Source organism: Haliotis cracherodii, unplaced genomic scaffold (genome assembly GCF_022045235.1).
Source record: "Haliotis cracherodii isolate W230 unplaced genomic scaffold, xgHalCrac1.p SCAF_13, whole genome shotgun sequence".
NCBI lineage: Eukaryota > Metazoa > Mollusca > Gastropoda > Lepetellida > Haliotidae > Haliotis > Haliotis cracherodii.
This window is the reverse complement of record NW_027266268.1, coordinates 25,470,832-25,497,018: the sequence shown is the minus strand read 5'-3', so window position 1 is coordinate 25,497,018 and position 26,187 is coordinate 25,470,832. Positions and strand designations below refer to the sequence as shown.

The following is a 26,187-nucleotide window of genomic DNA, read 5'->3' as shown; positions in this document are numbered from 1 at the left end:
TGATGTGTTTGGCTCATGTCTGCTTGATGTGTTTGGTTCATGTCTGCTTGATGGTGGATGTGTTTGGTTCATGTCTGCTTGATGTGTTTGGCTCATGTCTGCTTGATGTGTTTGGTTCACGTCTGCTTGATGGTGGATGTGTTTGGTTCATGTCTGCTTGATGTGTTTGGTTCATGTCTACTTGAAGTGTTTGGCTCATGTCTGCTTGATGTGTTTGGTTCATGTCTGCTTGATGGTGGATGTGTTTGGCTCATGTCTACTTGATGTGTTTGGCTCATGTCTGCTTGATGTGTTTGGTTCACGTCTGCTTGATGTGTACGGTTCATGTCTGCTTGATGGTGGATGTGTACGGTTCATGTCTGCTTGATGGTGGATGTTTGGTTCATGTCTGCTTGATGGTGGATGTGTTTGGTTCATGTCTGCTTGATGGTGGGTGTGTTTGGTTCATGTCTGCTTGATGGTGGGTGTGTTTGGTTCATGTCTGCATGATGTGTTTGGTTCATGTCTGCTTGATGGTGGATGTGTTTGGTTCATGTCTGCTTGATGGTGGGTGTGTTTGGTTCATGTCTGCTTGATGTGTACGGTTCATGTCTGCTTGATGGTGGGTGTGTTTGGTTCATGTCTGCTTGATGGTGGATGTGTTTGGTTCATGTCTGCTTGATGGTGGATGTGTTTGGTTCACGTTTGCTTGATGTGTTTGGTTTGCGTCTGCTTGATTATGGATGTGTTTGGTCCAAGTCCGCTTGATGTGTTTGGTTCATGTCTGCTTGATGGAGGATGTGTTTAGTTCATGTCTGCTTGATGTGTTTGGTTCATGTCTGCTTGATGTGTTTGGTTCATGTCTGCTTGATGGTGGATGTGTTTGGTTCATGTCTGCTTGATGGTGGATGTGTTTGGTTCATGACTGCTTGATGTGGATGTTTGGTTCATGTCTGCTTGATGGTGGATGTGTTTGGTTCATGTCTGCTTGATATGTTTAGTTCATGTCTGCTTGATGTGTTTAGTTTATGTCTGCTTGATGTGTTTAGTTCATGTCTGCTTGATGTGTTTAGTTCATGTCTGCTTGATGTGTTTAGTTCATGTCTGCTTGATTGTGGATGTGTTTAGTTCATGTCTGCTTGATGTGTTTAGTTCATGTCTGCTTGATGTGTTTAGTTCATGTCTGCTTGATGCGTTTAGTTCATGTCTGCTTGATGGTGGATGTGTTTAGTTCATGTCTGCTGGATGGTATGAAAGGAATAGATCTTGTCAGGTCTCCAGCATGGATGTTTCCTTTTCTTGTCAGCTCCCTGGGCTGGATGTGTTTGGTTCTGATTCACCATCTGATAGACGTGCTCTCTCTGCATCAATCACAGCATTCACAAAGTTGCCTATGAAACTTCTGTTCACACTCAACATGAATCTGGTAAAGACAACATCTGAAACAAAGAGATTTTCCAGTGAGTGAGAAATATTATGATACAATTCATACCACTTTGGTGAAACCCATCAGCATTGGTATGGTGCTCATGAACCAAGAATCAACAGGGCAAATCTTGAAATGGAACCTGTGATCATAGGATTCTGGAACACCCAAGGGACACAACTTGCTGTGCTTTATACAACTGGGACTTGAATTAACATTTATTCATTTTCATGTCATGAAGAAATCTTTACCACATTATCCTCATAAAATTTTAGACCTCCATCATGTTCTAGGTGTAGAGCATCCTCCTGGTGAGCAGAAGGTCAGGGGTTCGATCCCCGGCCCATCATACCAACAGACTTTAATGGTACTTGTTGGTACCCTGCCTGGCACTTGGCATTAAGGGGGCTAAACAAGGACTGGTAGTTTAGGAGCATGCATGCATGTTAAATAGAGAATCTCTTTCAAGACTCAGAGTTTTTCCACTTTTATCAACTTGTGTTGATATATTTGATATCAAAAGACACTAGGGTGAGATTTTATTTATCATTCAACATCATTCTTCCAACTTTTTCAGTTTGTCGACAGTAATTATCAGTGTCTGAAGTGTAAAAAGAACTGCTAACAGCTTCAGTAGCAGAGCCATTAGTGATGTCATTTGATGTCATGGTAACCAATGATGTCCCAATGGTCTGCAAAGCATTGTGATGCAATTTCACTGCAGTGCTATCTATATTGTAGATATCGCTTGATCTCACACAAGCGATATCTCCTGAGGGAGCCAGTTTTATAAACAATTATCTGCCAACACAATCAGCATGTAAATATCAAATACAAAATTTTTTAAAAGAAACTTTAACATGGAATCCTGCTTCCTCCTTACCATTAATGATGATTGTTTTGGGAAGAACCTCCAACACTTCCATGTCCTGGCTGGTGTGACCTGACACCTGGGAGTCAACAGACTCCAAGTACGTCAACACACTGGGATGCAGGTCCCCAAACCCCTCAAAGAACAGCACCTGCTGTAACCACACACCTGGCAACTGTGGACACATCGACACCTGGAACATGAGTAGGATCGTGCTCTGGTTATTCACTTCTCCCTTCACAACCAAACAAACAAAATCTACATAAATAAAAGCGACAAACACTTTCCCATGATCATAAAAAATCTCACTGCATGATTCTGACTATCAAAAGCATGTGTTAATGAATCATTATCCAATAGGGATGATACAAGGTGTTTGCAAAAAGGCATGCGTATCTTGCCAGACATAAATAAAAAACAACAACATATGTAATGTGTAACTTTGTGACCCTCCAAACTGAGCAAACCATATATACATCAAGTTATCCATAATCTGTGTTTAGAAGCATCATTAGGCCTCAGTTACAAATCATATTCAACAGGTTGGTTGGTTTGTTGTTTTACGACGCACTCAGCAATATTCCAGCTATATGACGGCAGTCTGTAAATAATCGAGTCTGGACCTAGACAATCCAGTGATTAATATCATAAGCATCGATCCACGCAATTGGGATCAATGACATGCATCAACCAAGTCAGTGAGCCTGACCACCCGATCCCGTTAGTCGCCATTTATGACAAGCATAGTCGCCTTTTACGGCAAGTATGGGTTGCTGAAGACCTATTCTACCCCAGATCTTCACAGGTCTATTCAACCGGGACCATAAACTTTAAATTAGATTTCAATATGAAGGAAGGCAAGTAAACAAGGTTTCATGGTATTGTGAGTCATGAATGATTCCAGCACACTCATAATAATGCATTCAAATGAATATCTCTGCTAACTCAGTTCAATCAAAAACTTCATGATGTTTTGTTTGTTTGTTGTTTAATGCCACACTCAGCAATATTCCAACTATATGACAACAGCCTGTAAATAACTGAGTCTGGACCAGACAATACAGTGATTGGCATCGTGCGCACCGATCTATGCAATTAGGATATGATGACATGCATCAACCAAGTTGGCGAGTCTGACTACCTGATCCCTTAGTCGTCTCTTATGACAAGCATGGGTTGCTGAAGACAAACTCAACCACAGAATCTATGCAATTAGGATATGATGACATGCATCAACTACGTCACGAAGCCTGACCACCTGATTCCATTAGTCGCCTCTTATGAAAAGTATGGGTTGCTGAAGACCAGTTCTGACCTGGATCTTTACGGGTTGTGAGGGTGTGAGTGAGGGCCTTTGATCCAATGCTGCACTAAGCAATATTCCAGCTAAATGACTCCAGTCTATAAAAAAATCGAGTCTGGACCAGACATTACAGTGATTGACTTCATGAGCATCAATCTACGCTACTCAGATACAATGACATGCATCAACCAAGTTGGCGAGTCTGACCACTCGATCCCCTTAGTCGCCTCTTATGACAAGCATGGGTTGCTGAAGACCAACTCCGTCCTGGAATCTTCACGGGTCACTTCATGATGTACCCTGATGACAGGATGAAAAGGGATGCAGCATGACAGGTTTCACGACATACAATTTCTTGTCACAACAGAGCTGATTTGGGCTGTGAGACCGGTGTCTACCTGAGAGAACATGCGTGCCAGGATGTAGAGCAGGCCGGCGGTGAAGAGAGTCAGCGATGTGTGGAGGTGCAGCACAAGGTGGCCACCCTCAGGCATCACCTGGGCAACAGAAATATATACTATGAGTTGTCAAAGAAGCATTCTTCTCAAACACAATAGGCCTCAAAGAGAAACACCCTTAACATGATCTAGCAATCTTTTTTGTGTGTGTGTGTGTGTGTGTGTGTGTGTGTGTGTGTGTGTGTGTGTGTGTGTGTGTGTGTGTGTGTGTGTACATGCATGTGACAAAATAATAGCTCTGGTCCACTGAGATACCATGCCACAGTTTAACATGAATACCCCACTCAGACACAGTATGCTGACTCTGAGCCGACCAGGGCTTGTTTAAGCCCCTTAATGCCAAGTGCCAGGCAGGGTAACAACAAGTGCCATCTTTTAATGTTTTTTGATGTGACACGGCCGGGGATCGAACCCGCGACCTTCTGCTCTCTGAGGAAACACTTCACCACTAGACTGCAGAGGACACACAATCAGCCCAGTCGGGGAGCCTGATAGTCTGATCCACATACTGGGGTACTATTGTGACCTTGAGGGTGAAACAAAATTCACTGTCAAAACATAATCACCTTGAGAACTTGGATCAATCTTGACAGCAATTTCCTGCGAACAGCCAGTTCCTCTCCACCAGTCTCCAAGGTGACGTCACAGACACTCAGCACAACAACACCGTTGCCACTGTCGGAGATGTGCATGTCACCAATGTTGTCCAAGGTGCTGCACCTGTAGGGCAGGTGCTCCTGAAGGTAGAGATGCAAGTCGTCATCTGCCACCATCAGTGCCACCTGTTGGTTGTTAGCACTGATTGATTCACAGCGCTGCGACAGTAACTCTGAGATGACACGTGCCACCTCCTTGTAACAAACCCCAGGGTCTCTGTCTGAAGTCAACTGAAACAAACAATGGAATCCATTCTGCACTTTGTAGTCTCTTTTTCCAGTAATCACTACATCATATGATGATAGCTAACCTGTGCATGGTCTAAGACTGTTTATCTGATGGTAGCTAACATGTACATGGTCTAAGACTGTTCATCTGATGGTAGTTAACCTGTACATGGTCAAAGATTGTTAATCTGGTGGTAGCTAACCTCAGCATGGTCAAAGATTGTTCATCTGATGGTAGCTAACCTCAGCATGGTCAAAGATTGTTCATCTGATGGTAGCTAACCTGTACATGGTCAAAGACTGTTCATCTGATGATAGCTAACCTCAGCATGGTCTAAGATTGTTCATCTGATGGTAGCTAACTTGTGCATGGTCTAAGAATGTTCATCTGATGGTAGCTAACTTGTGCATGGTCTAAGATTGTTCATCTGATGGTAGCTAACCTCTGCATGGTCTAAGACTGTTCATCTGATGGTAGCTAACCTGTGCATGGTCTAAGACTGTGTTCTTCTGTTGGTAGATAACCTGTGCATGGTCTAAGAATGTTCATCTGATGGTAGCTAACCTGTGCATGGTCTAAGACTGTGTTCATCTGATGGTAGCTAACCTGGGCATGGTCTAAGACTGTTCATCTGGTGATAGCTAACCTGTGCATGGTCTAAGACTGTTCATCTAAAGGTAGCTAACCTGTGCATGGTCTAAGACTGTTCATCTGATGGTAGCTAATCTGTGCATGGTCTAAGACTGTTTATCTGATGATAGCTAGTCTGTACATGGTCTAAGACTGTTCATCTGATGGTAGCTAGCCTGTACATGGTCTAAGATTGTTCATCTGATGATAGCTAACCTGAGCATGGTCTAAGACTGTTCATCTGATTGTAGCTAACCTGTGCATGGTCTAAGATTGTTCATCTGATGATAGCTAACCTGTACATGGTCTAAGAATGTTCATCTGATAGTAGCTAACCTGTACATGGTCTAAGATTGTTTAACTGGTGGTAGATAACCTGTGCATGGTCTAAGATTCTTCATCTGGTGGTAGCTAACCTGTACATGGTCCAATATTGTTCAACTGGTGGTAGCTAACCTGTGCATGGTCTAAGAATTTTCATCTGGTGGTAGCTAACCTGTACATGGTCTAAGATTGTTCATCTGAGGGTAGCTAACCTGTACATGGTCTAAGAATGTTCATCTGGTGGTAGCTAACCAGTGCTTGGTCTAAGACTGTGTTCATCTGATGGTAGCTAGCCTGTACATGATCTAAGATTGTTTATCTGATGATAGCTAACCAGTACACGGTCTAAGACTGTGTTCATCGGGTGGTAGCTAACCTGTACATGGTCTAAGACTGTTCACATGATGATAGCTAATCTGAGCATGGCCTAAGACTGTTTATCTTATGCTAGCTAACCTGTGCATGGGCCTAGACTGTTCATCTGATGGTAGCTAGCCTGTACATGGTCTAAGACTGTTCATCTGATGGTAGCTAGCCTGTACATAGTCTAAGACTGTTCATCTGTTCATCTGATGGTAGCTAACCTGTGCATGGACTAAGATTGTTCATCTGATGGTAACTAGGCTATGCATGGTCTAAGACTGTGTTCATCTGGTGGTAGCTAACCTGTGCATGGTGTAAGATTGTTCATCCGATGGTAGCTAACATGTGCATGGTCTAAGATTGTTCATATGATGATAGCTAACCTGTGCATGGTCTAAGACTGTTTATCTGATGGTAGCTAACCTGTACATGGTCAAAGACTGTTCATCTGATGGTAGCTAACCTGTACATGGTCTAAGACTGTTCATCTGTTCATCTGATGGTAGCTAACCTGTGCATGGACTAAGATTGTTCATCTGATGGTAGCTAGCCTGTACATGGTCTAAGATTGTTCATCTGATGGTAGCTAGCCTGTGCATGGTCTAAGACTGTGTTCATCTGGTGGTAGCTAACCTGTGCATGGTGTAAGATTGTTCATCCGATGGTAGCTAACATGTGCATGGTCTAAGATTGTTCATATGATGATAGCTAACCTGTGCATGGTCTAAGACTGTTTATCTGATGGTAGCTAACCTGTACATGGTCAAAGATTGTTCATCTGATGGTAGCTAACCTGTACATGGTCTAAGACTGTTCATCTGATGGTAGCTAACCTCAGCATGGTCAAAGATTGTTCATCTGATGGTAGCTAGCCTGTGCATGGTCTAAGACTGTTCATCTGATGGTAGCAAACCTTTACATGGTCAAAGACTGGTCATCTGATGGTAGCTAACCTGTGCATGGACTAAGACTGTTCATCTGATGGTAGCTAACATGTGCATGGTCTAAGATAGTTCATATGATGATAGCTAACCTGTGCATGGTCTAATACTGTTTATCTGATGGTAGCTAACATGTACATGGTCTAAGACTGTTCATCTGATGGTAGCTAACCTGTACATGGTCAAAGATTGTTCATCTGGTGGTAGCTAACCTCAGCATGGTCAAAGATTGTTCATCTGATGGTAGCTAACCGGTACATGGTCAAAGATTGTTCATCTGATGGTAGCTAACCTGTACATGGTCAAAGACTGTTCATCTGATGATAGCTAACCTGAGCATGGTCTAAGACTGTTCATCTGATGGTAGCTAACCTGTGCATGGTCTGAGACTGTGTTCTTCTGTTGGTAGCTAACCTGTGCATGGTCTAAGACTGTTCAACTGGTGGTAGCTAACCTGTACATGGTCTAAGAATGTTCATCTGATGGTAGCTAACATGTACATGGTCTAAGATTGTTCAACTGGTGGTAGATAACCTGTGCATGGTCTAAGATTCTTCATCTGGTGGTAGCTAACCTGAACATGGTCTTAGAATGTTCATCTGGTGGTAGCTAACCTGTACATGGTCTAATATTGTTCAACTGGTTGTAGCTAACCTGTGCATGGTCTAAGAATGTTTATCTGGTGGTAGCTAACCGGTACATGGTCTACGATTGTTCATCTGAGGGTAGCTAACCTGTACATGGTCTAAGAATGTTCATCTGGTGGTAGCTAACCTGTGCATGGTCTAAGATTGTTCATCTGGTGGTAGCTAACCTGTGCTTGGTCTAAGACTGTGTTCATCTGATGGTAGCTAGCCTGTACATGATCTAAGATTGTTTATCTGATGGTAGCTAACATGTACATGGTCTAAGACTGTGTTCATCGGGTGGTAGCTAACCTGTACATGGTCTAAGACTGTTCACATGATGATAGCTAACCTGAGCATGGTCTAAGACTGTTCATCTGATGGTAGCTAACCTGTGCATGGTCTAAGACTGTTTATTTGTTGGTAGCTAACCTGTACATGGTCAAAGATTGTTCATCTGGTGGTAGCTAACCTGTGCATGGTCTAAGACTGTGTTCATCTGGTGGTAGCTAACCTGTGCATGCTCTAAGATTCTTCATCTGGTGGTAGCTAACCTGTACATGGTCCAATATTGTTCAACTGGTGGTAGCTAACCTGTGCATGGTCTAAGAATTTTCATCTGGTGGTAGCTAACCTGTACATGGTCTAAGATTGTTCATCTGAGGGTAGCTAACCTGTACATGGTCTAAGAATGTTCATCTGGTGGTAGCTAACCAGTGCTTGGTCTAAGACTGTGTTCATCTGATGGTAGCTAGCCTGTACATGATCTAAGATTGTTTATCTGATGATAGCTAACATGTGCATGGTCTAAGACTGTTCATATGATGATAGCTAACCTGTGCATGGTCTAAGACTGTTTATCTGATGGTAGCTAACCTGTACATGGTCAAAGATTGTTCATCTGATGGTAGCTAACCTGTACATGGTCTAAGACTGTTCATCTGATGGTAGCTAACCTCAGCATGGTCAAAGATTGTTCATCTGATGGTAGCTTACCTGTACATAGTCTAAGAATGTTTATCTGATGGTAGCTTACCTGTACATGGTCTAAGAAATTTTATCTGATGGTAGTTAACCTGAGCATGGTCGAAGACTGTTTATCTTATGCTAGCTAACCTGTGCATGGTCTAAGACTGTGTTTATCTGATGGTAGCTAACCTGTGCATGGTCTAAGACTGATTATCTGATGGTAGCTAACCTGTGCATTGTCTAAGACTGTGTTCATGTGATGGTAGCTAACCTGTGCATTGTCTATGACTGTGTTCATCTGTTTGGTGAGGTAGCCATCACAGAGCCGTGAGCTAATAACACGCAAGAGTGGCCTCCCTTTACCGACTGTCCAGTAGTTTATCTCGGCTGGATGTAGGGGGTCTGTGCACTGTAAAACAAGGAATGACATGCATCCATTCAGCAAAACACTTGTAACTGTGGCAATCATAAAGCAAACGAAGAATGCAAAATCTGATACAATAATTTCGCGGACATTCGAAAACATGTTTGCATTTTGTGTATCCAACCTGTTAAATTTAAGGGGAATTCCACCTCTACACCAACAAAACCAAATATTTCTACGTACCTCCAGTGACAAGCTGGCATCCTTTAAGTCCATCTTATCCAATAGCTGCACCCTCTGTTTCCATGGCAACTGACTCTGCTCCACCCGGCACTTGAACGACCCCGAGTGTATACGCTGGGTGACTGGCTTATCATAGGCACTGCCCTGTTTCCCAGACGAAGAGATGATTTCAAATTTGGACGCATACTTCTGAAACAAAACATATGAAGAAGCATTATAGCTTTCGTACAGATCAAGGCGTAGAATTCCAGTTGTGGGCCTCAACATGTTAAACACAGAATGAAAAACTCTCAACAATGTTCCAACAGAAGTCTTTATATTGTGCATATTTCCACTCCACTCAGGGGCATGCTCAAAGCGCTATTATTACCCCGGTCACTGGATCAGCGTGCACTCAAGAATCATTCTCAGCTCCCTGGGGAGTATACAACCCAAGCTGCCTGTTAGGCACTAGAAAGTTAACAACCACATTGCGATCTCATCCTACCCGGACCCATTTAAAGACTGATTTCATTTAGCCGGAAAATTGCTGGGGATCGAACACCGGACCTTCCACTCTCAAGGCAGACTCTCTACCACTAGACCACAAAAGCAATCAAGTCAAGCAGACTCTCTAGGTTACATTTCTTAATCCGTACACCAACTTTGGACTTTGGAGACCCTGTTCCACCCACCTTGTGTGATTGGTGTGTGATCTTCATGTAGCCGGGGATGGTGTTCACGTTGTAGGTGTTGACGAACAGCTCCGTGCAGTAGTCCTTCATGGCCTGCATCCTCGTCCTCTGGTCTGGCGAGAAGTCCCCGTACAAGTGAAGGTTGCCGCGGATCGTGTCTGACTGATGCTTTGTGAAGAATCCGCAACATTCAATGTGTTCTTGCAGAAATGAAGAAGGTATGTCTGCTTTCTCAAATATTGGGATTTCTTCAGGGGCTGTTTCAGCTGAAAATGTGCATAGAAATATTAAACTATTAATCTGCAAAGAGAGAGAGTGGGGGTTGGTGTGCATGCGTGAGCAGGGATATCACTTTCAGATACAACTTCAAGGTTTGATTGTTTTAAAAAAAAGTTCACTTTTTTTTTTTCGTTTTTTAAAAAAATGTTAAAAATCAGAATGATTATGGCTTCATCTGTATTTCAACTAAAACTTAATGATTGAGTAAAGAAAAGTCTGACATGGACTGTCCGGACATTGATTTGATTTTATAACAGAATAGAAAAATCGGATAAATCAACTTGATAGGTTTCAATTGAATCATCCAAGCTCCACACACTTTTGCTTCCAATGGGACTCACAGTGGATATCATTTGAAACCTGAGCTGAACTAGTACCCGTTGCTCCCTCCCAAAATACTCACAGAAGAAATGTCGACACAGCGCCTTGAGGGTATGACCTTTCATCTGCTTCCTGTACCCCAGACAGACTGTGTACACCTCGGAGTTACCCGACTTGCTGGTCGGCGGCTTGAACACATTCACCTGAACAAAATCAATACCATTAGGCTAAAAACTATAATAGTCTTGGTTCTCAGGCACCGCCAGCATCATCACAAAGTTCACCGCACGTTTCGTTTTTATTTCCATTTTAAAACAAACAAACCAAAAAATCCTTAAATATTCCAAGTCCAACGGTAGTCAAATACTGTATTGCAGTATTTTACTCATCAAGGAACACATTTATGTTGGGAGGTCCTTTCCCAGGTTGATTGTACATAAGTGTCTATTGGTTACATAACTGTTTGTTGGTTACATACTAATTTGTACAACCAAATAGAAAAGAAAAGACACTGCCTGCCTGCATTATATTTTCAAAAGCCATTGCCTGAGAACCAACTCTTATATTTTTTTAATCATAAGCATGATTAGAAGACAAACCTACTATGTTTTGAAATTTTGTGGTACTTTAACTGTAGATAAGATACTTCTTTTTTTAATTTGGAACTAAATCCTTAAGTCTATGTTTGGTAAGCTGTTGTTCCTACACCATGTAATCAAAAAGAATTACAATTCTAATTATCGGCAGCCATTGTTATATGCATCGATGCTATTGAAAGATTGTTGTTTTCATAAACAAGGTTTTTGTGTGAAACGGCATGTTAATTCTGAAGTATTGAACAGAAATTACATACCCGATTTTATTTATTTATTTATTTTTTGGTTTGGTGTTTAACGCCGCACTAAGCAATATTCCAGCTATATAACAGCGGTCTGAAAATAATCTAGTCTGGACCAGACAATCCAGTGATTAATATCATGAGCATCGATCCATGCAATTGGGATCGATGACATGCATCAACCAAGTCAGCGAGCCTGACCACCCGATCCCGTTAGTCGCCTTTTACGGCAAGCATGGGTTGCTGAGGACCTATACCTGATTTTAATCCTCTTTTGACCAATGAAAATGAAGCATCCTCCAGTATCATGGTGGAATACTACTTATACCTCAATCATTGCCATGGTTTCATTTGTATTATCCATAGGTTCATAGACCGATAAAGCAGTCACTTTTCACATGACAACAATAGTTCAGACCACCTCAATCAATTCCTACAATTCCAGACATGAACCAAGTCTAGAGGATTTGCAAACGATGGCCTCGGATATAAACTCTAAATCTTCTGCCTGTCAAATCACTAACATTACTGCTCCACACATGGGCCCACTTGCAAAAAGCCATCTCAGTGCTAAGATTATCGTAAGCCATGTTAGTGAGTGAGTGAGTTGGGTTTAACACCACTTTTAACAGTATTACAGTTATATCGCGGCATTAAGCCTATAAGTATGGGAGTTAGCACTAGGATCGCTTTGTGCAAGTGGGCCAAGAGCTGAGTGGTGGAAAAAACACACGGCAAACATTTATGTTTTAAGGAAAGACTTTCTGTGAATATTTTATGTATGTTTCAGTAACTTTTGTCAGCAATGATACATAAAACATTAGTAAAAAGATGTAAACGTGTACCTACCCCGAGTGGGGTGTAAGTTACTTATACCATATCTTCCTCAGAGTATTGGAAAACACACCAACAGCAATGCTTTGGGGTAGCACAATATACTAACTTATATCTTTGGAGGCACCAAATCTGTGTTTGGTTGGTTGGTTGGTTTGTTGTTTAACGCAACACTCAGCAATATTCCAGCTATATGTCGGCAGTCTGTAAATAATTGTGTCTGGACCAGACAATCCAGTGATTGACATCATGAGCATTAGCCAATCTGTGAGTCGTTGCTTTTACCAATATTCCAACAATATCATGGCGGGGGATACCAGAAATGGGCTTTACACATTGTACCCATGTGGGGAATCAAACCCAGGTCTTCGGTGTGACGAGCGAACACTTTAACCACTAGGCATTCCCAAAGACATAAACAAAAGTGTAAACATAACAACATTTGGGTTAGAGGGCAAATTTCAACATTCTTGTAATGGCTGCATCCACACTAGTCAGCTAGTAGCAGCGATGTTTCCGGGAATGTAATGACGGTGTATTGTGCTGGGAAGGAGCTTTATTCCTTGTCTGCCCAAGGGATGTAACTCTGCACAGCAAATTAGATGACTGGGTCACCTGTGCCATTAGCTCCCTTATAACATAGTCTCTTTTAGCATGGTCACATGGAGAAGTGAGGCAGCAAGGGAGTGGAGACAGTGATAGTAGATGGACTGTTGTTTTGTTTTCCTAAGCATGCTAACCTGACAATGAGCTTAGAGTCAGAGGTTATACTCTGTGCCCCAGCAACATCCCTACTCTGGGTGGGTGGGTCACTCACTCACTCACTCACTCTGGACATAAAACAGTGAGTGAGTGAGTGAGTGAGTGAGTGAGTGAGTGAGTGAGTGAGTGAGTGAGTGAGTGAGTGAGTGAGTGAGTGAGTGAGTGAGTGAGTGAGTGAGTGTGTGTGTGTGTGTGTGAGCGAGCAAGGTTTTACCCTGCTTTTAGCAATATTCCAGCAATATTACGGCAGGGACACCAGAATTGGGCTTCAATCATTGTACATGTTGTACCCATGTGGGGATTCAAACCGAAGTTTAGTGCGTGGCAAACAATCCCTAAACCATTCTCTGGGACTACCCCACCTCATCCCAGAGAGAGGGTGATCATGTGTTATAATGTAAAAGTCTGCAAGGATGAACAGTTTTCATGGCAGTGTTAGTTTAGAGATGATGCCACATGCTAATGTGATGTCAGTACAAATCATTGTGAGAATGTGAAGTAGACTTACCTGTTCAAACTGTGAACAAAGGAGATACATAAGGCACACGGTGGAGGACTCAAACATGGTAAAGAGTTTCACCACAAAAGCTCCACCTGGTGATAAGATGTGAAGAGCTGTAAGCACCTCACAGTAGTGTAGACGGGACACCACCACCTCCTGTTCTGCCGGAGTGTTCTGACAGTCGATACTGCCGTCTGCCGTCACCTGAAACACAGAACCTTACAGTAGTGTACACGGGACAAAGATAACAAACTAGTAATCTATCCTACTGCAGCGGCCATAACATCTAAGTCTCATGAGATTCAACCACAGACCCTCATTTCTGACTACTGACATGTGACCTCCCCATCAGGATCCTCATTACTGATGAATGACTTGTGACCTCCCCATCAAGACCCTCATTACTGATGAATGACTTGTGACCTCCCCATCAAGACCCTCATTACTGACAAATGACTTGTGACCTCCCCATCAAGACCCTCAATACTGACGAATGACTTGTGACCTCCCCATCAGGACCCTCATTACTGATGAATGACTTGTGACCTCCCCATCAAGACCCTCATTACTGACTACTGACCAGTCACCTCCCAAATCAAGACCTTTATTACTGACGAATGACTTGTGACCTCCCCATCAAGACCCACATTACAGACGAATGACTTGTGACCTCCTCATCAAGACCCTCATTACTGACGAATGACTTGTGACCTCCCCATCAGGACCCTCAATACTGACGAATGACTTGTGACCTCCCCATCAAGACCCTCATTACAGACAAATGACTTGTGACCTCCCCATCAAGACCCTCATTACTGACGAATGACTTGTGACCTCCCCAATCAAGACCCTCATTACTGACGAATGACTTGTGACCTCCCCATCAGGACCCTCATTACTGATGAATGAATTGTGACCTCCCCAATCAAGACTCTCATTACTGACTACTGACCAGTCACCTCCCAAATCAAGACCCTCATTACTGACGAATGACTTGTGACTTCCCCATCAAGACCCTCATTACAGACGACTGACTTGTGACCTCCCCATCAAGACCCTTGTAACTGACGAATGACTTGTGACCTCCCCATCAAGACCCTCATCACTGACTACTGACCAGTCACCTCCCAAATCAAGACCCTTATTACTGACGAATGACTTGTGACCTCCCCATCAAGACCCTCATTACAGACAAATGACTTGTGACCTCCCCATCAAGACCCTCATTACTGACAGGCCTTGGTCTTCCTGACTGCAACACCACTCACTCACACACCCTGTCAGTCACCATGGTAACTCACCAGCTGGACATCTCCCATGTGTTGTGTTCTGTCCTTCAGGCCCTGGAGGTTCTCATAGTCCATGATGTTCCCTGTCCCATCCTCCCCGAAGTACCAGTTGTCCAGTGTCGACCTGATGAACCTGTCGTCATCGATCATCTGGACCAGGCTGTTTCCCTCGTAGTACGGACTCAGTGTCGTACCCAGCCACGACCATGTTCCAGAGAAAGCTGTACACAGAAACTAAGCCTCATTAACAAACTGTAAAGAGAGTTTGAAATTAACTTAACTTAACATCAAGGAGAGCCTCTGTGGCCTTGTGGATAGGGCATATATGCATGGAGAGCAGAATGTCGGTAGTTTGATCCTTGGCCACATCTTAACAAAAGACATTAAAAGATGGTACTTGTTGTTACCCTGCCTGGCAATCTTCATTCAGGTGCTAACACAAGGACTGGTCGGCTCGGAGTTAGTATACTATGTCTGAGTAGGGTATTTATGTTGAGTGAGTGAGTTGGGTTTAACGCAGCTTTTAACAGTATTCCAGTTATATCACGGCGTGTCAGCTTAATGTGGGAGGAAAGCCCGAAGTGATGCAGGTCTCAGACATTTACCACTTCGGTGAAACCCACGAGCACAGGTATGGTGCTGACGAACCTAGAAACATAATAGGGGAAAACCGGGATTCAAACCCACAATCAAAGGTTTCTGGCAAGCCCAAGGGACGCAACTCTGCACAGTTGAATAGCAGCGCCTTAGACGACTGGCCACCCGCGCCCCCTTATTTATGCTGAACTATGGCATGGTATCTCAATGGGCTATAACTACAAAACGGACATTAGTCTGTGCTAGTACAAACAGCCACACATACACACTAGTTGGAACTAGTTTGCACTTAGACACACGTCTAGAACGACCTCGTCAAACATACACTGAATTTGACTGAAGCTTTATCTTTATTCAAACATATAAAAGTCAGAAGGAATGTGTGCATATTCAGAAAGAAATGCGAACATTAATGACTAGTAGTGTAGCCATGAAGTTTCAGATAACTTTTGTCATTTAACAATATATCCGGGTCCGGGTAGTCCTGTGGGTACCTAGGTCCTACTCAGTACCCACCTGACCCGAGTACTAGTCCCAGCCCTATATGGTCTTCCCTATAAATGCAATAATCATAGAAAAAAAACCATTCAACCCCATTTCACCTCACCTCACCACTTAACATCAAGGATCTAAAAGCCTCATGTTTTTTTTAATTAGTTCTGAAATATTATTATTCTTGGTTGCATTATAAATGGTAATAGAGTGCTGGGTCCCTATTCTACTCTGAGAAGACGGATTATGACATCTGAACAAACAGACATGTCATGAAAAACAGAAATATGACATCTCCAAGTTTTGTTTGTTTGTTTGTTTGTAATTTAACGCCACACTGTAGCAATATTTCCGCTCCATGACGGCAGCCTGTAAATAATCGAGTCAGGACCAGACAATACAGTGATTGATATTGAAAGCAATGATCCATGACATTGGGGAATGATGACACGCATTGAACCTGTTCAAGTCTGACCAGAATACATTGCTGGAGATCAATTCTATCCTGGAATCCCCACTAGGGTCTCTTAGAAGTTCACATCCTATGATGTTAAGCTGAATATGCATAGGCCATTGCTATTTCCCAGAATACCTTGAGACATCAGGAAGTGGTTGAGAGCAGCAATGAAGGCCCCGGGTGCCTCACACAAATGGACCGAGTTGAACACCTCTGTCGTCAGGGGGACAAGTGTGAAGGTGGACACAATCTCGAAAAACTTGCCCCATGCCTGTGTACACAGCTCTGCATGGAACACCTGTTTCAGCTCTTGTACAACTCCGCCTGCTAGGTTGGTGAAGCAGGTGTGCTTGTGCCACTCCAGAACATCTTTATCACTCAGCTCATCCTTCAGTGTATTGAGATCTTCCTTCAGGGAGATGAGATCTGGTACTTTCCAGCAGAGCTCTTCATTATCTTCAAGATCCGCTGGTTTCTGCACCGACGCTTCACAGGTTTCCTCGTGTTCCGTCTTGGACTTGTCATCGCTGACCATTAACTTCCTTCCCTCGCCACCTTGTTTCCCCTGTGTCTGTTTATTACCTTGACAACGTAGTCTCAGGGTCTTGTGTCTGAGAGTAGAATAGCTGAACTTTTTTTTGAATATTTTCTCTACCTTATCCTTTGAACTTGGATCTAGTTGATGAGAGAGAGTATTATAAGAATCAAAGCGTTTCCTTTTCGGTCCCATCTAGAAGCTGAAACATACAATATGTAATGCATTACCATATTTTATGTATGAACACACAATGCCATTTAAAAAGTGGTCAAAAATGTCATATTTAACAAATGATATATTTGGGATAACACTTTCCTAGTAAAGTACTGATTCTCGTACTTTTTGGGGTTGAGTCCTGTTCACCATTCGAACCCACACTGCCAGAGTGAGGCACCTAATTGTCAGAGAGGTATACAAAGTATGTGATCTAGACTACCAGTTGTCGGACTTTCATTTTTGTGGCTGAGTGGTTTAGATCGCTGAGTTTGTGTGTTAGGTGCCTCACTAAAACGGTCAACATTCAGTATACACCGGAGTTCTCTTTACCGGAAACACTGTTATACGCCCCTGTTCGCCCAGCAGTGACAGGCTCTCCAGTAGGATGAGATGGTAACTTAGCGCCTCACAGGAGACTTACTTTCGCTTTACACAAACGCAGACCCGGGCCAGGCAAGAGCCAGCAACAGTTCGCCGGTTAATATTACAAGGAAGCATATTAACTATGTAATTGTCTACCCTACTGTATAAACATTGCCTCCTACGTGTATATATACTTGCTTACTGCACTCTGTAAATCACTTGCTTGATAACGGTGTTAGAACCTACACCGAAACGTCGCTCTTAATGGTAATAAAGAAGTTGTTCATCCATAAATTCTTATCCTTACTTAGTACTCCAACTTCTAAATGCCAATCAAAGAAGTTATGTAATTGTCATTCTGATTGCATATGTGTCCTTAAAGTCATGCTCTGAAAAACCCTGCTACAACAGCATGCTGTCATTTACAATACCCGTATTATTTCAGCATAAGCATTGAAATCGTCTCCTAGTCGTTGTTCCAAGTCAACATGTTTTTTGTTTACGAGTGAAGCTTCACAAACTCGCAACACTGCAATTGTTGCCACTATGAGCATAAATAGCAGCAGAAAGACCCTACAAGGAGCCGTTTATATACTTCCGGCAAGGGAGGGCACCGCGTTTTCTTTTATTGAAGAAAGGGGCGGTAAAATACTGTTATTGGCGTTCATAAAATCTTCCAATTTACTTTCATGTTAATTGAAGAATTATATTCTGTATTTTCATTTTATTAACCCATTTCTCATATGACAGAGAATGGCTTACATATCATATACTTGGAATAACTTTTTTATTTATTTTGTAAGCATTTATCATATCACGGCGTTCTTAAAATTAACGATGGTGATGACGGTAACGTTCTCTAGCCATGGCATGGCTACTACGAAATTGTCAAGAAAAATAAATTAAAGTTTCAAAAATACTATAGTGTGTTCTCCTTACAGTCATTTATTATAGTTCCCTGATCTTTAGTTATATTTACATGGGGCCGGCTACCACTGCGATAATTGTCGTTAATGAGTTGGTTCGATATTGTTACGCACGCTTGTTTGTTTGTTGTTTAACGCGGCACTCAGCAATATTCCAGCTACACGACAGCGGTCTGTAAATAGCCAAGTCTGGACCAGACAATTCAGTGATTGACATTATGAGCATCGACCTAGGCAACCGGATCTAACCCGGATCTTGACGGTTGTGTTCGCTTGTTGCATCAGGCTTTGAGGATATTTGTGATATCTCTGTTTCAGATATATTGCACATGGCTCGGTTGTTCAAAACCTGGTTAACTCTTAACCATCCGTTAAGTCAGTGTTAACTTTCCGTTAAATTTTACCAAATGGTTATGTTGATTATATGTAACGGTTGGTGAGGTTAAAATAATCCGGTTCTGGACAACCGGACCCAGGCCTGCTTGTCTGACGTAAGACAAAACCAGACACAGATTTACATGTTACTTGTTTGCATTCATTTTTATATTGACGCAAAGGATAAAACGTCACTGTAGGATATAAAAGCCCAAACGGTCAATTTCTGTATTGTAATAAAATCTCTCAGTCAATTTCATCATGTTTCTTAACGCATACTTTAAATTTACCAATACTCTCCTCTGCAGACGGCTTGCGTGGTCTAGTGGTAGAGCGTCCGCCTGGAGAGCGGAAGGTCCGGGGTTCGACCCCAGGCCGCATCATGCCATAGGACGTTAAGTGATAGTACTTATTGTTACCCTGCCTGGCGATCGGCATTAATGGGCTAAAACAAGGACTGATCGGCTCCGAGTCAGTATACTGTGTCTGAGTGGGGTATTCATGTGAAACTGCGGCATGGTATCTCAGTGGACTAGCACTATAAAATCGGCATCAGTCCGGACTAGAACAAGCAGCCACACACACACACACACATGCATACACGTCGCTATATAAGTACAATAATCTAGGTAGAGACATCACTTTACTATAAAACCGATGAGTGAGTTGGGTTTTATAGGCCGCGTTCAGTTATATGAACGTCAAAGACGAAGGACCTTTAATTCAGTAAAAGCAAACAATGTAACAGTTTTGAACTCAACTGGTTATTTCACTCATAATATATTAACCGCCAAAAGTATGTACCTAAAGAGTTAGTGGGTGTGTATGGTTTTACGCCGCTTTTAGCAATATTCCAGCAATATCACGGCTGGGGATACCAGAAATGGGCTTCACACATTGTACCCATGTCGGGAATGGAACCCGGGTCTTCGGTGTGACGAGCGAACGCTTTAACCACTAGGCTACCCGACCGCCCCATGTACGCTATGAAGAGATGTTTCCAATGTGTACCGCTTAATGACAAAACTAACAACCAGTCAAGTGTCATCACAGAGTGACTTTATTCTTATCAGGATATGCTGCACGTAATTTCCAAACTTTACACGCTAATCCTGCACGAGGCAAATGGTGCATCTCAAGTCATGGATCTATGACGTCACACGTGATGCGTTCATGAGCGTCGGTTCACACAACATAACAGACCAACGTATGTTCGTTCGCGCATCGAACCAATCTTTTGAAAATGAGTAATTCTTCATATTTTAACCAACATGTATGGGGCGGTAGGGCTACTGGTTAAAGCGTCCGCTCGTCACGACGCAGGCCCGGATTTGATTCCCCACATTTTTCAATGTGTGAAGCCCATTTCTGGTGTCCCCCGCCGTGATATTGCTGGAATATTGATAAAAGCGGCGTAAAACCATACTCACTCACTCACAAACATGTGTGGTACGTTTCCTTTGTCGGTGAGTCATGTGAAACAAATCTTCGGAATTACAACCAACTGTCACTTATGGAAGCGTATAAGTGCCACAGTCTACGTAGACGAATGTTGCTTTCAGACAATATCACTGTCTGAGTAGCGATACGTATGACTATAATATCATATACGGAGATGAAAGTATCATCTAAATAAAGATATTTTAGACTGTTGCACTAATACGTTTCCATAGTCACTCTATGTCTGGCCCCAGCTTTATAACAAACAAACAAACAAACACCACTATCAAGGAAGGTGGCATCTTGTAAATTTAGTGTCGTCAGCCCTTTTTCTTTTGGAGAAACATTGATAGAAATGTTGGTTCACTGTACATGATAATATTCAAACTGTATCCATGGGACTAATTGTTAATAAACCTTTGTGCAAGATAGCTGGAGATGGAGATGATCTAAACTGGATCAGTACGTTGGCTCAAGGTGGCAAAATCATGATGATAACATGGCTGTGTGGCATGCAGTGTATGTTGATTTTCGTCCACTATTTGCAAGTTTATTTGTATCTGTATAGTATCTCAATGTCCATGCGTTTATCATAATGGGTACATACCTGTGAAGATCGGGGTTACAATAGGTCTTCAGTAATTTATGCTTGCGGTAAAAGACGACTCACGGTATCGGACGGCCAGGCTCGCTGATTTGGTTGATGCATGTCATCGTATCTCAATTGCGTGGATCAATGCTCATGATGTCAATGACTTGATTGTCTGGCCCAGACTCGAATAGGAATCTCTCATTTGTATTATCCCTGCGCCATTCAAATTATGATCCTTACAGGATTTCTTATGATGTTCAATTTTGTGCAGATCGTGCGAGTGTCGGGTTCTACCGGAAAGGCAGGACATACTTGCCCTTTTCATGAATACCTGGTGTCATCACTGATTTTCAGTGATCCGTTCTTATAAATGTCACCGCAATGTTGTCTGTTACGCCCAAAGGGATCTGTTTGGCAGATAATTCCGACTTACAATTCTCTGGCGTTGGGGTTTTATGTGTATTTTCTTTATGTTCTGGACATTGGTTAAGTCTGTAAAGAGCTTTCAGCACTATTAATGGCGTTCAGGAACATTGATAAGTCTGAAGAGACCTTCCTGGACTTAATAATGTTCTGCAACATTGATTACGTCTGTAGAGAGCTTCCTGTGCTTTTAATTATGTTCTGCAACATTGATTACGTCTGCAGAGAGCTTCCTGGACATGTACTAATGTTCTGTAACATTGATTACATCTGTAGAGCTTCCTGGACTTTTAATAATGTTCTGCAACATTGAGTAAGTCTGTAGAGAGCTTCCTGGACTTTTGTTTATGTTCTGCAACATTGAGTAAGTCTGTAGAGAGCTTCCTGGACTTTTAATTATGTTCTGCAATGTCGATTAAGTTTGTAGAGAGCTTCCTGGACATGTAATAATGTTCTGTTACATTGATTAAGTCTGTAGAGAGCTTCTTTGACTTTTAATTATGTTCTGCAACATTGATTAAGTCTGTAGAGAGCTTCCTGGACTTTTAATTATGTTCTGCAACATTGATTAATTAAGTCTATAGAGATTTTACTGGACATGTACTAATGTGTCTGTAACATTGATTACGTCTGTAGAGAGCTTCCTGGACATATAATAATTTTCTGTTACATTGATTAAGTCTGTAGATAGCTTCCTTGACTTTTAATTATGTTCTGCAACATTGACTAAGTCTGTAGATAGCTTCCTGGACTTTTAATAATGTTCTGCAACGTTGAGCAAGTCTGTAGAGAGTTTCCTGGACTTTTAATTATGTTCTGCAACGTTGATTAAGTCTGTTCTGAGCTTCCTGGACTTTTAATGTTTTGCAACATTGATTAAATCTGTAGAGATGCTCTGTGTTGCAGGATACTGACATGGTTCTTCGTTTGTTTTTCCTCCAGGGGATCTCCCTCATGCCTATACTGTTGAGGCAATATCAGTTACATTCTTCCATTGTCATTAATTTGTAAAAATCTGTCATGCTGATTAAAACAAAAACCCAAACTCACAATAGTATTTTGACAATGCGCTTTTATTTACAGATAAAGAATGAAGCGCGTCTCTTTCATGTTTCAGCAAATAAACATACATTAAAAGTTACATCCTCCGTGCCTGTGTAGAAGGCCCTTCCTCTATAACAACACATGCAGCTAAATATACCAGATGGGCATTTACAATCAGGACTAGCCACTTGACAAGAAATCTGACGACGGTAATTATCTCTAGTTCGTGACGATCATTTAGGAGAGACACAATGTATCAAATAGTGAATTCAGAATGGAAAAGTGCCTCAGTCATACAATAGATTCAGAGGACATACAGCAAGCTCCCTAGAGAGTAACTTCTGCACCCATACCATCTGCGACACGTTAAATAGAAAAGCCAGGTCTGAGTTCTTGTCAAGTCAGCCATATTGTATTGGTATTTATTCAACACCATTGAATATCATCTGTGAGACGAACACTCAGAAATATAAAGATATAATCAAGAAATAAATTAGGTATCAACAGAATTGTCAGGACTACAAATAAAGACTTAGATCGGGTATAGTAATGGAACTAAAACTGTCAACAAATAAACTAATACTGGTGAGATTCAAGAGAGATTTATGAATGAATCAACTGGAACAGAATTCAGTCAACTTGATGTCAGTAAAACCATTATCGAACATTAATATTGAAAAATGTGTGGAAGTCTTGTTTCAGAAAACAACATATACTCGTAGTTCGGTTAACATTTAAATATCGTAAAAATCAAATACTCGTGAACAGCAACTTTGATTGGTATCAATATACATTTATGAGAAGACGAAATGAAACGTGAAAAAGATCGTAGTTCAATATTCTGTACTACATGCATGTAGTAACACAATACACTTAGGGGAGATGTGTTGCAAGAGCTAACAAAGTGCAAATACGAAACTTTACACAGAGGTGAACTGATCATTTGGTACTTACAGGACTACTTTATAGAATATACACCAACAATTCGATCAGGTACAGTCAAGGTATACCATAATGTTATCTATAATGAGCATTATGAATCGGGGATGTTGTGGTCATCGTTGTAATGATAAGAGTTGTCTACCTTGTATTGGTTGTTTCTCCACCCACAGAAGACAACCACACCCTACAGTGCCATAACAAAATATCACACTGGTTAGTTTTTTCTACAAACATATATACTATACAACATACTCTCCAGAGCAATCAGTGAGTGAGGAAGCAGAGTTTGAACCCCTATTCAGCCTTGAGTGGAATCCTGGATTTCGTCTGGCTCAGACAAACCACAAATGTCAACAAATCGAGGAACATTATGCTGCAATCTTTCAGCAGGTCAACATACGCTTGACTCCTGGAACGACCACGAGGGAACCATGGTTAAGTCTGGCTCAGATAAACCACAAATGTCAACAAGCCTAGGAATATTATTCAGCAATCTTTCAGCAGGTCAACATACGCTTGAACTCTAGAATGACCTTGAGTGGAACCATGAGTTTAGTCTGGCTCAGACAAACCCCTATGTCAACAAGTCTAGGAACATCATCTTGGGTTTGAACAAGTGTCTGAACACTGGCCTCTCCCTCATCACAACTTCTGTGTAATATGTTGTACAGCTTTTGGACTTTTTTAAGAGACAAAATACCCTAGAAAGGTTGTTGCTAAGCAGCATCTAAACAATGAGAAGCAAATGACACTAATATCTGGCAAACAAATTACTAACATTTCTCAGGTCAAAATATATAATTCTTGTCAGAAATAATTCCACCACCTAGGTCCACAACACTTAGTTGGAACTGAAGGTATGGCCATGTTGAGCTGTTCCAGGAGAGATAGACATTTGCACAATATCAAAACACATGAAAATGTCGTCAGTTTGATGGAAATAATGTCCGATTATGCTTGCAAAAGGTAATACCATTTACCACCGTGTGGACTGCGCACTATCTGTTACAGTTGTGAACTAGGTCATGACTACCTGTGGGTCAATGGTCTAGAACAAGACAACACCAACTACCATACATCTCCAGATAGACGTTGAGACACTATTCGAGGATTTACGGAATATCTGTACACAATAGACAACATGGGGAGGTAATGCACCCTTTTTCTATGGATTTGAAAAAGGGTCAAAATTGTAGTATAATTTGTACAGATGTATTTATCCATATAGAAAAATATATGGTAAGACATTGATATTATGCCTAATTTGTGTTAGTCTGACGAAACCCGAGTCTGTTTGCTCCAAAGATGTTCAGCTTGTAAACACTTCTTGTCTTCACATGACCTGTGTCTTGTTTATTTGATAACAGAATAATGCGAATAATAAGAAAGTAACAGAAATTAAATATACTACTGAAATAAGTTAAGGACAAACTGATTTTTTCATATTGCTATAGTTTGAATGTCATGGCATGACAGATTAACTATAGTAATATAAAAGAATAAAGTGATCCTTAACCTTTCTGAGTAGTATAGTTCATCATAGAAAAATGTTTTGAAGAAGGATAAAAATTGTTTGAGGTAATGACTTGAATTTGACTTAACTTTTTTGAGTAGTATAGTTCATCATAGAAAAATGTTTTGAAGCAGTAGGATAAAAATTATGTTTGAGGTAATGACTTTAATTTGACTGCAGCTATGTAAGAGGACTAAATAAAATGACATTCTCAACAAAGTTCAAAAGTAATTCCATTTGCACACAACATAAAAATGTCTTTAAATATTGTCACAAAGGATGTTTTTTCAAGAATGGCATATTGATGGGATGTCGGTAAGAATATGTAGTAACAGCTCAAAGAAAGCCAAAAGAAGAACGCAAAACGCTTAACGTCAGAAGCTTCAGCTAACTAAACAGACATTTGCGTCAGTGTGCTGATGATGAAACTGGTTGCATAGCAGTACATCTCTGAAGCGAACAGAGTCCTAGGATGAAGACATGAATTAAGAGCATCACAACCAATGAATGTTAAACACAGTTTTGGTGTTGCGCCTAATTCCACTAGCAGGTGTGGCAGGCATCTCATTCAGTGCAATCTTTTACACAGAGCATCATGTTAGCCATAAAACCCTATTGGCTGTTAGAAATCACATGACCAATGACCAGTGACTTATAATTAATTGGAACAAAGAAACCCTGTGACGTACCATCTTCCATAAAACTCACAACTGAAATGTCCCTAGTGCCTCCTCTTCCTGATACTATATCCTAATAAAGATGTCCGGCCTACCTTGGACTAATATACTAATTAAAAAATGTTAAGGATCACTCGATTCTTTCATCATACTATAGTTGTTGCCATGGCAGATTGACTATACTGATATGAAAAAAGGTGATCCTTAACTTTTTTTGAGTGGTATAGTTTGTCAACACAGCTTGCTCTATTGAAACATGCAGCTAATGGAGCTGTCCCATGAGAGAATGGGGAGCTGCATATACAAAACATATCAGCAGTGCTTGGTTTCAGCTCATGCTGTAGATAACATATGCCTGGAAGTGATAACAGCCCCCAGGATAACCGCCTGGTGGAGTTTCCCTTTAACGCGTATGTACATATGACATCTCATGCGGCTACTCAATTCCCTCTAATCTGTGTCGATCTGTGCGGTTCTGATCACAATAACAATGGTCAAATACAGGCTTATTCAGCAGGAAAACACCTCTGCCCAATAAACAATGTAATATTTCTCCTTCAATACGCTATTCCCATAATTTTGTTTCAAGTTCTCGAATATTTACTACATACCATATATACTACTTAAAAGAAGTTAAGGACATAGTATTTTTTTCACATGACAGATTAACAATAGTCATTTGGAAAAAAGCAAGCATTCTTTAACTTCTTT

The 26,187-nt window shown here is 41.5% G+C and overlaps 1 protein-coding gene across 1 annotated transcript; it reads right to left on the bottom strand.

Annotated features, from left to right (window-relative positions):
• Nucleotides 1-1,033: 1,033 nt before the first annotated feature.
• LOC139459109 (cap-specific mRNA (nucleoside-2'-O-)-methyltransferase 2-like) lies at nt 1,034-18,055 on the bottom strand. The gene is made up of 12 exons (XM_071240556.1): nt 17,976-18,055; nt 16,563-17,164; nt 14,894-15,102; nt 13,599-13,796; nt 10,739-10,859; nt 10,057-10,322; nt 9,383-9,571; nt 9,047-9,184; nt 4,604-4,924; nt 3,978-4,076; nt 2,289-2,469; nt 1,034-1,418 (listed from the first exon to the last, which is right to left on the bottom strand). Exons 2-12 carry the CDS (start codon nt 17,155-17,157, stop codon nt 1,282-1,284), a joined length of 2,454 nt encoding a protein of 817 aa, XP_071096657.1. The 5' UTR covers nt 17,158-17,164; nt 17,976-18,055; the 3' UTR covers nt 1,034-1,281.
• Between the last annotated feature and the right edge of the window lie 8,132 nt (nt 18,056-26,187).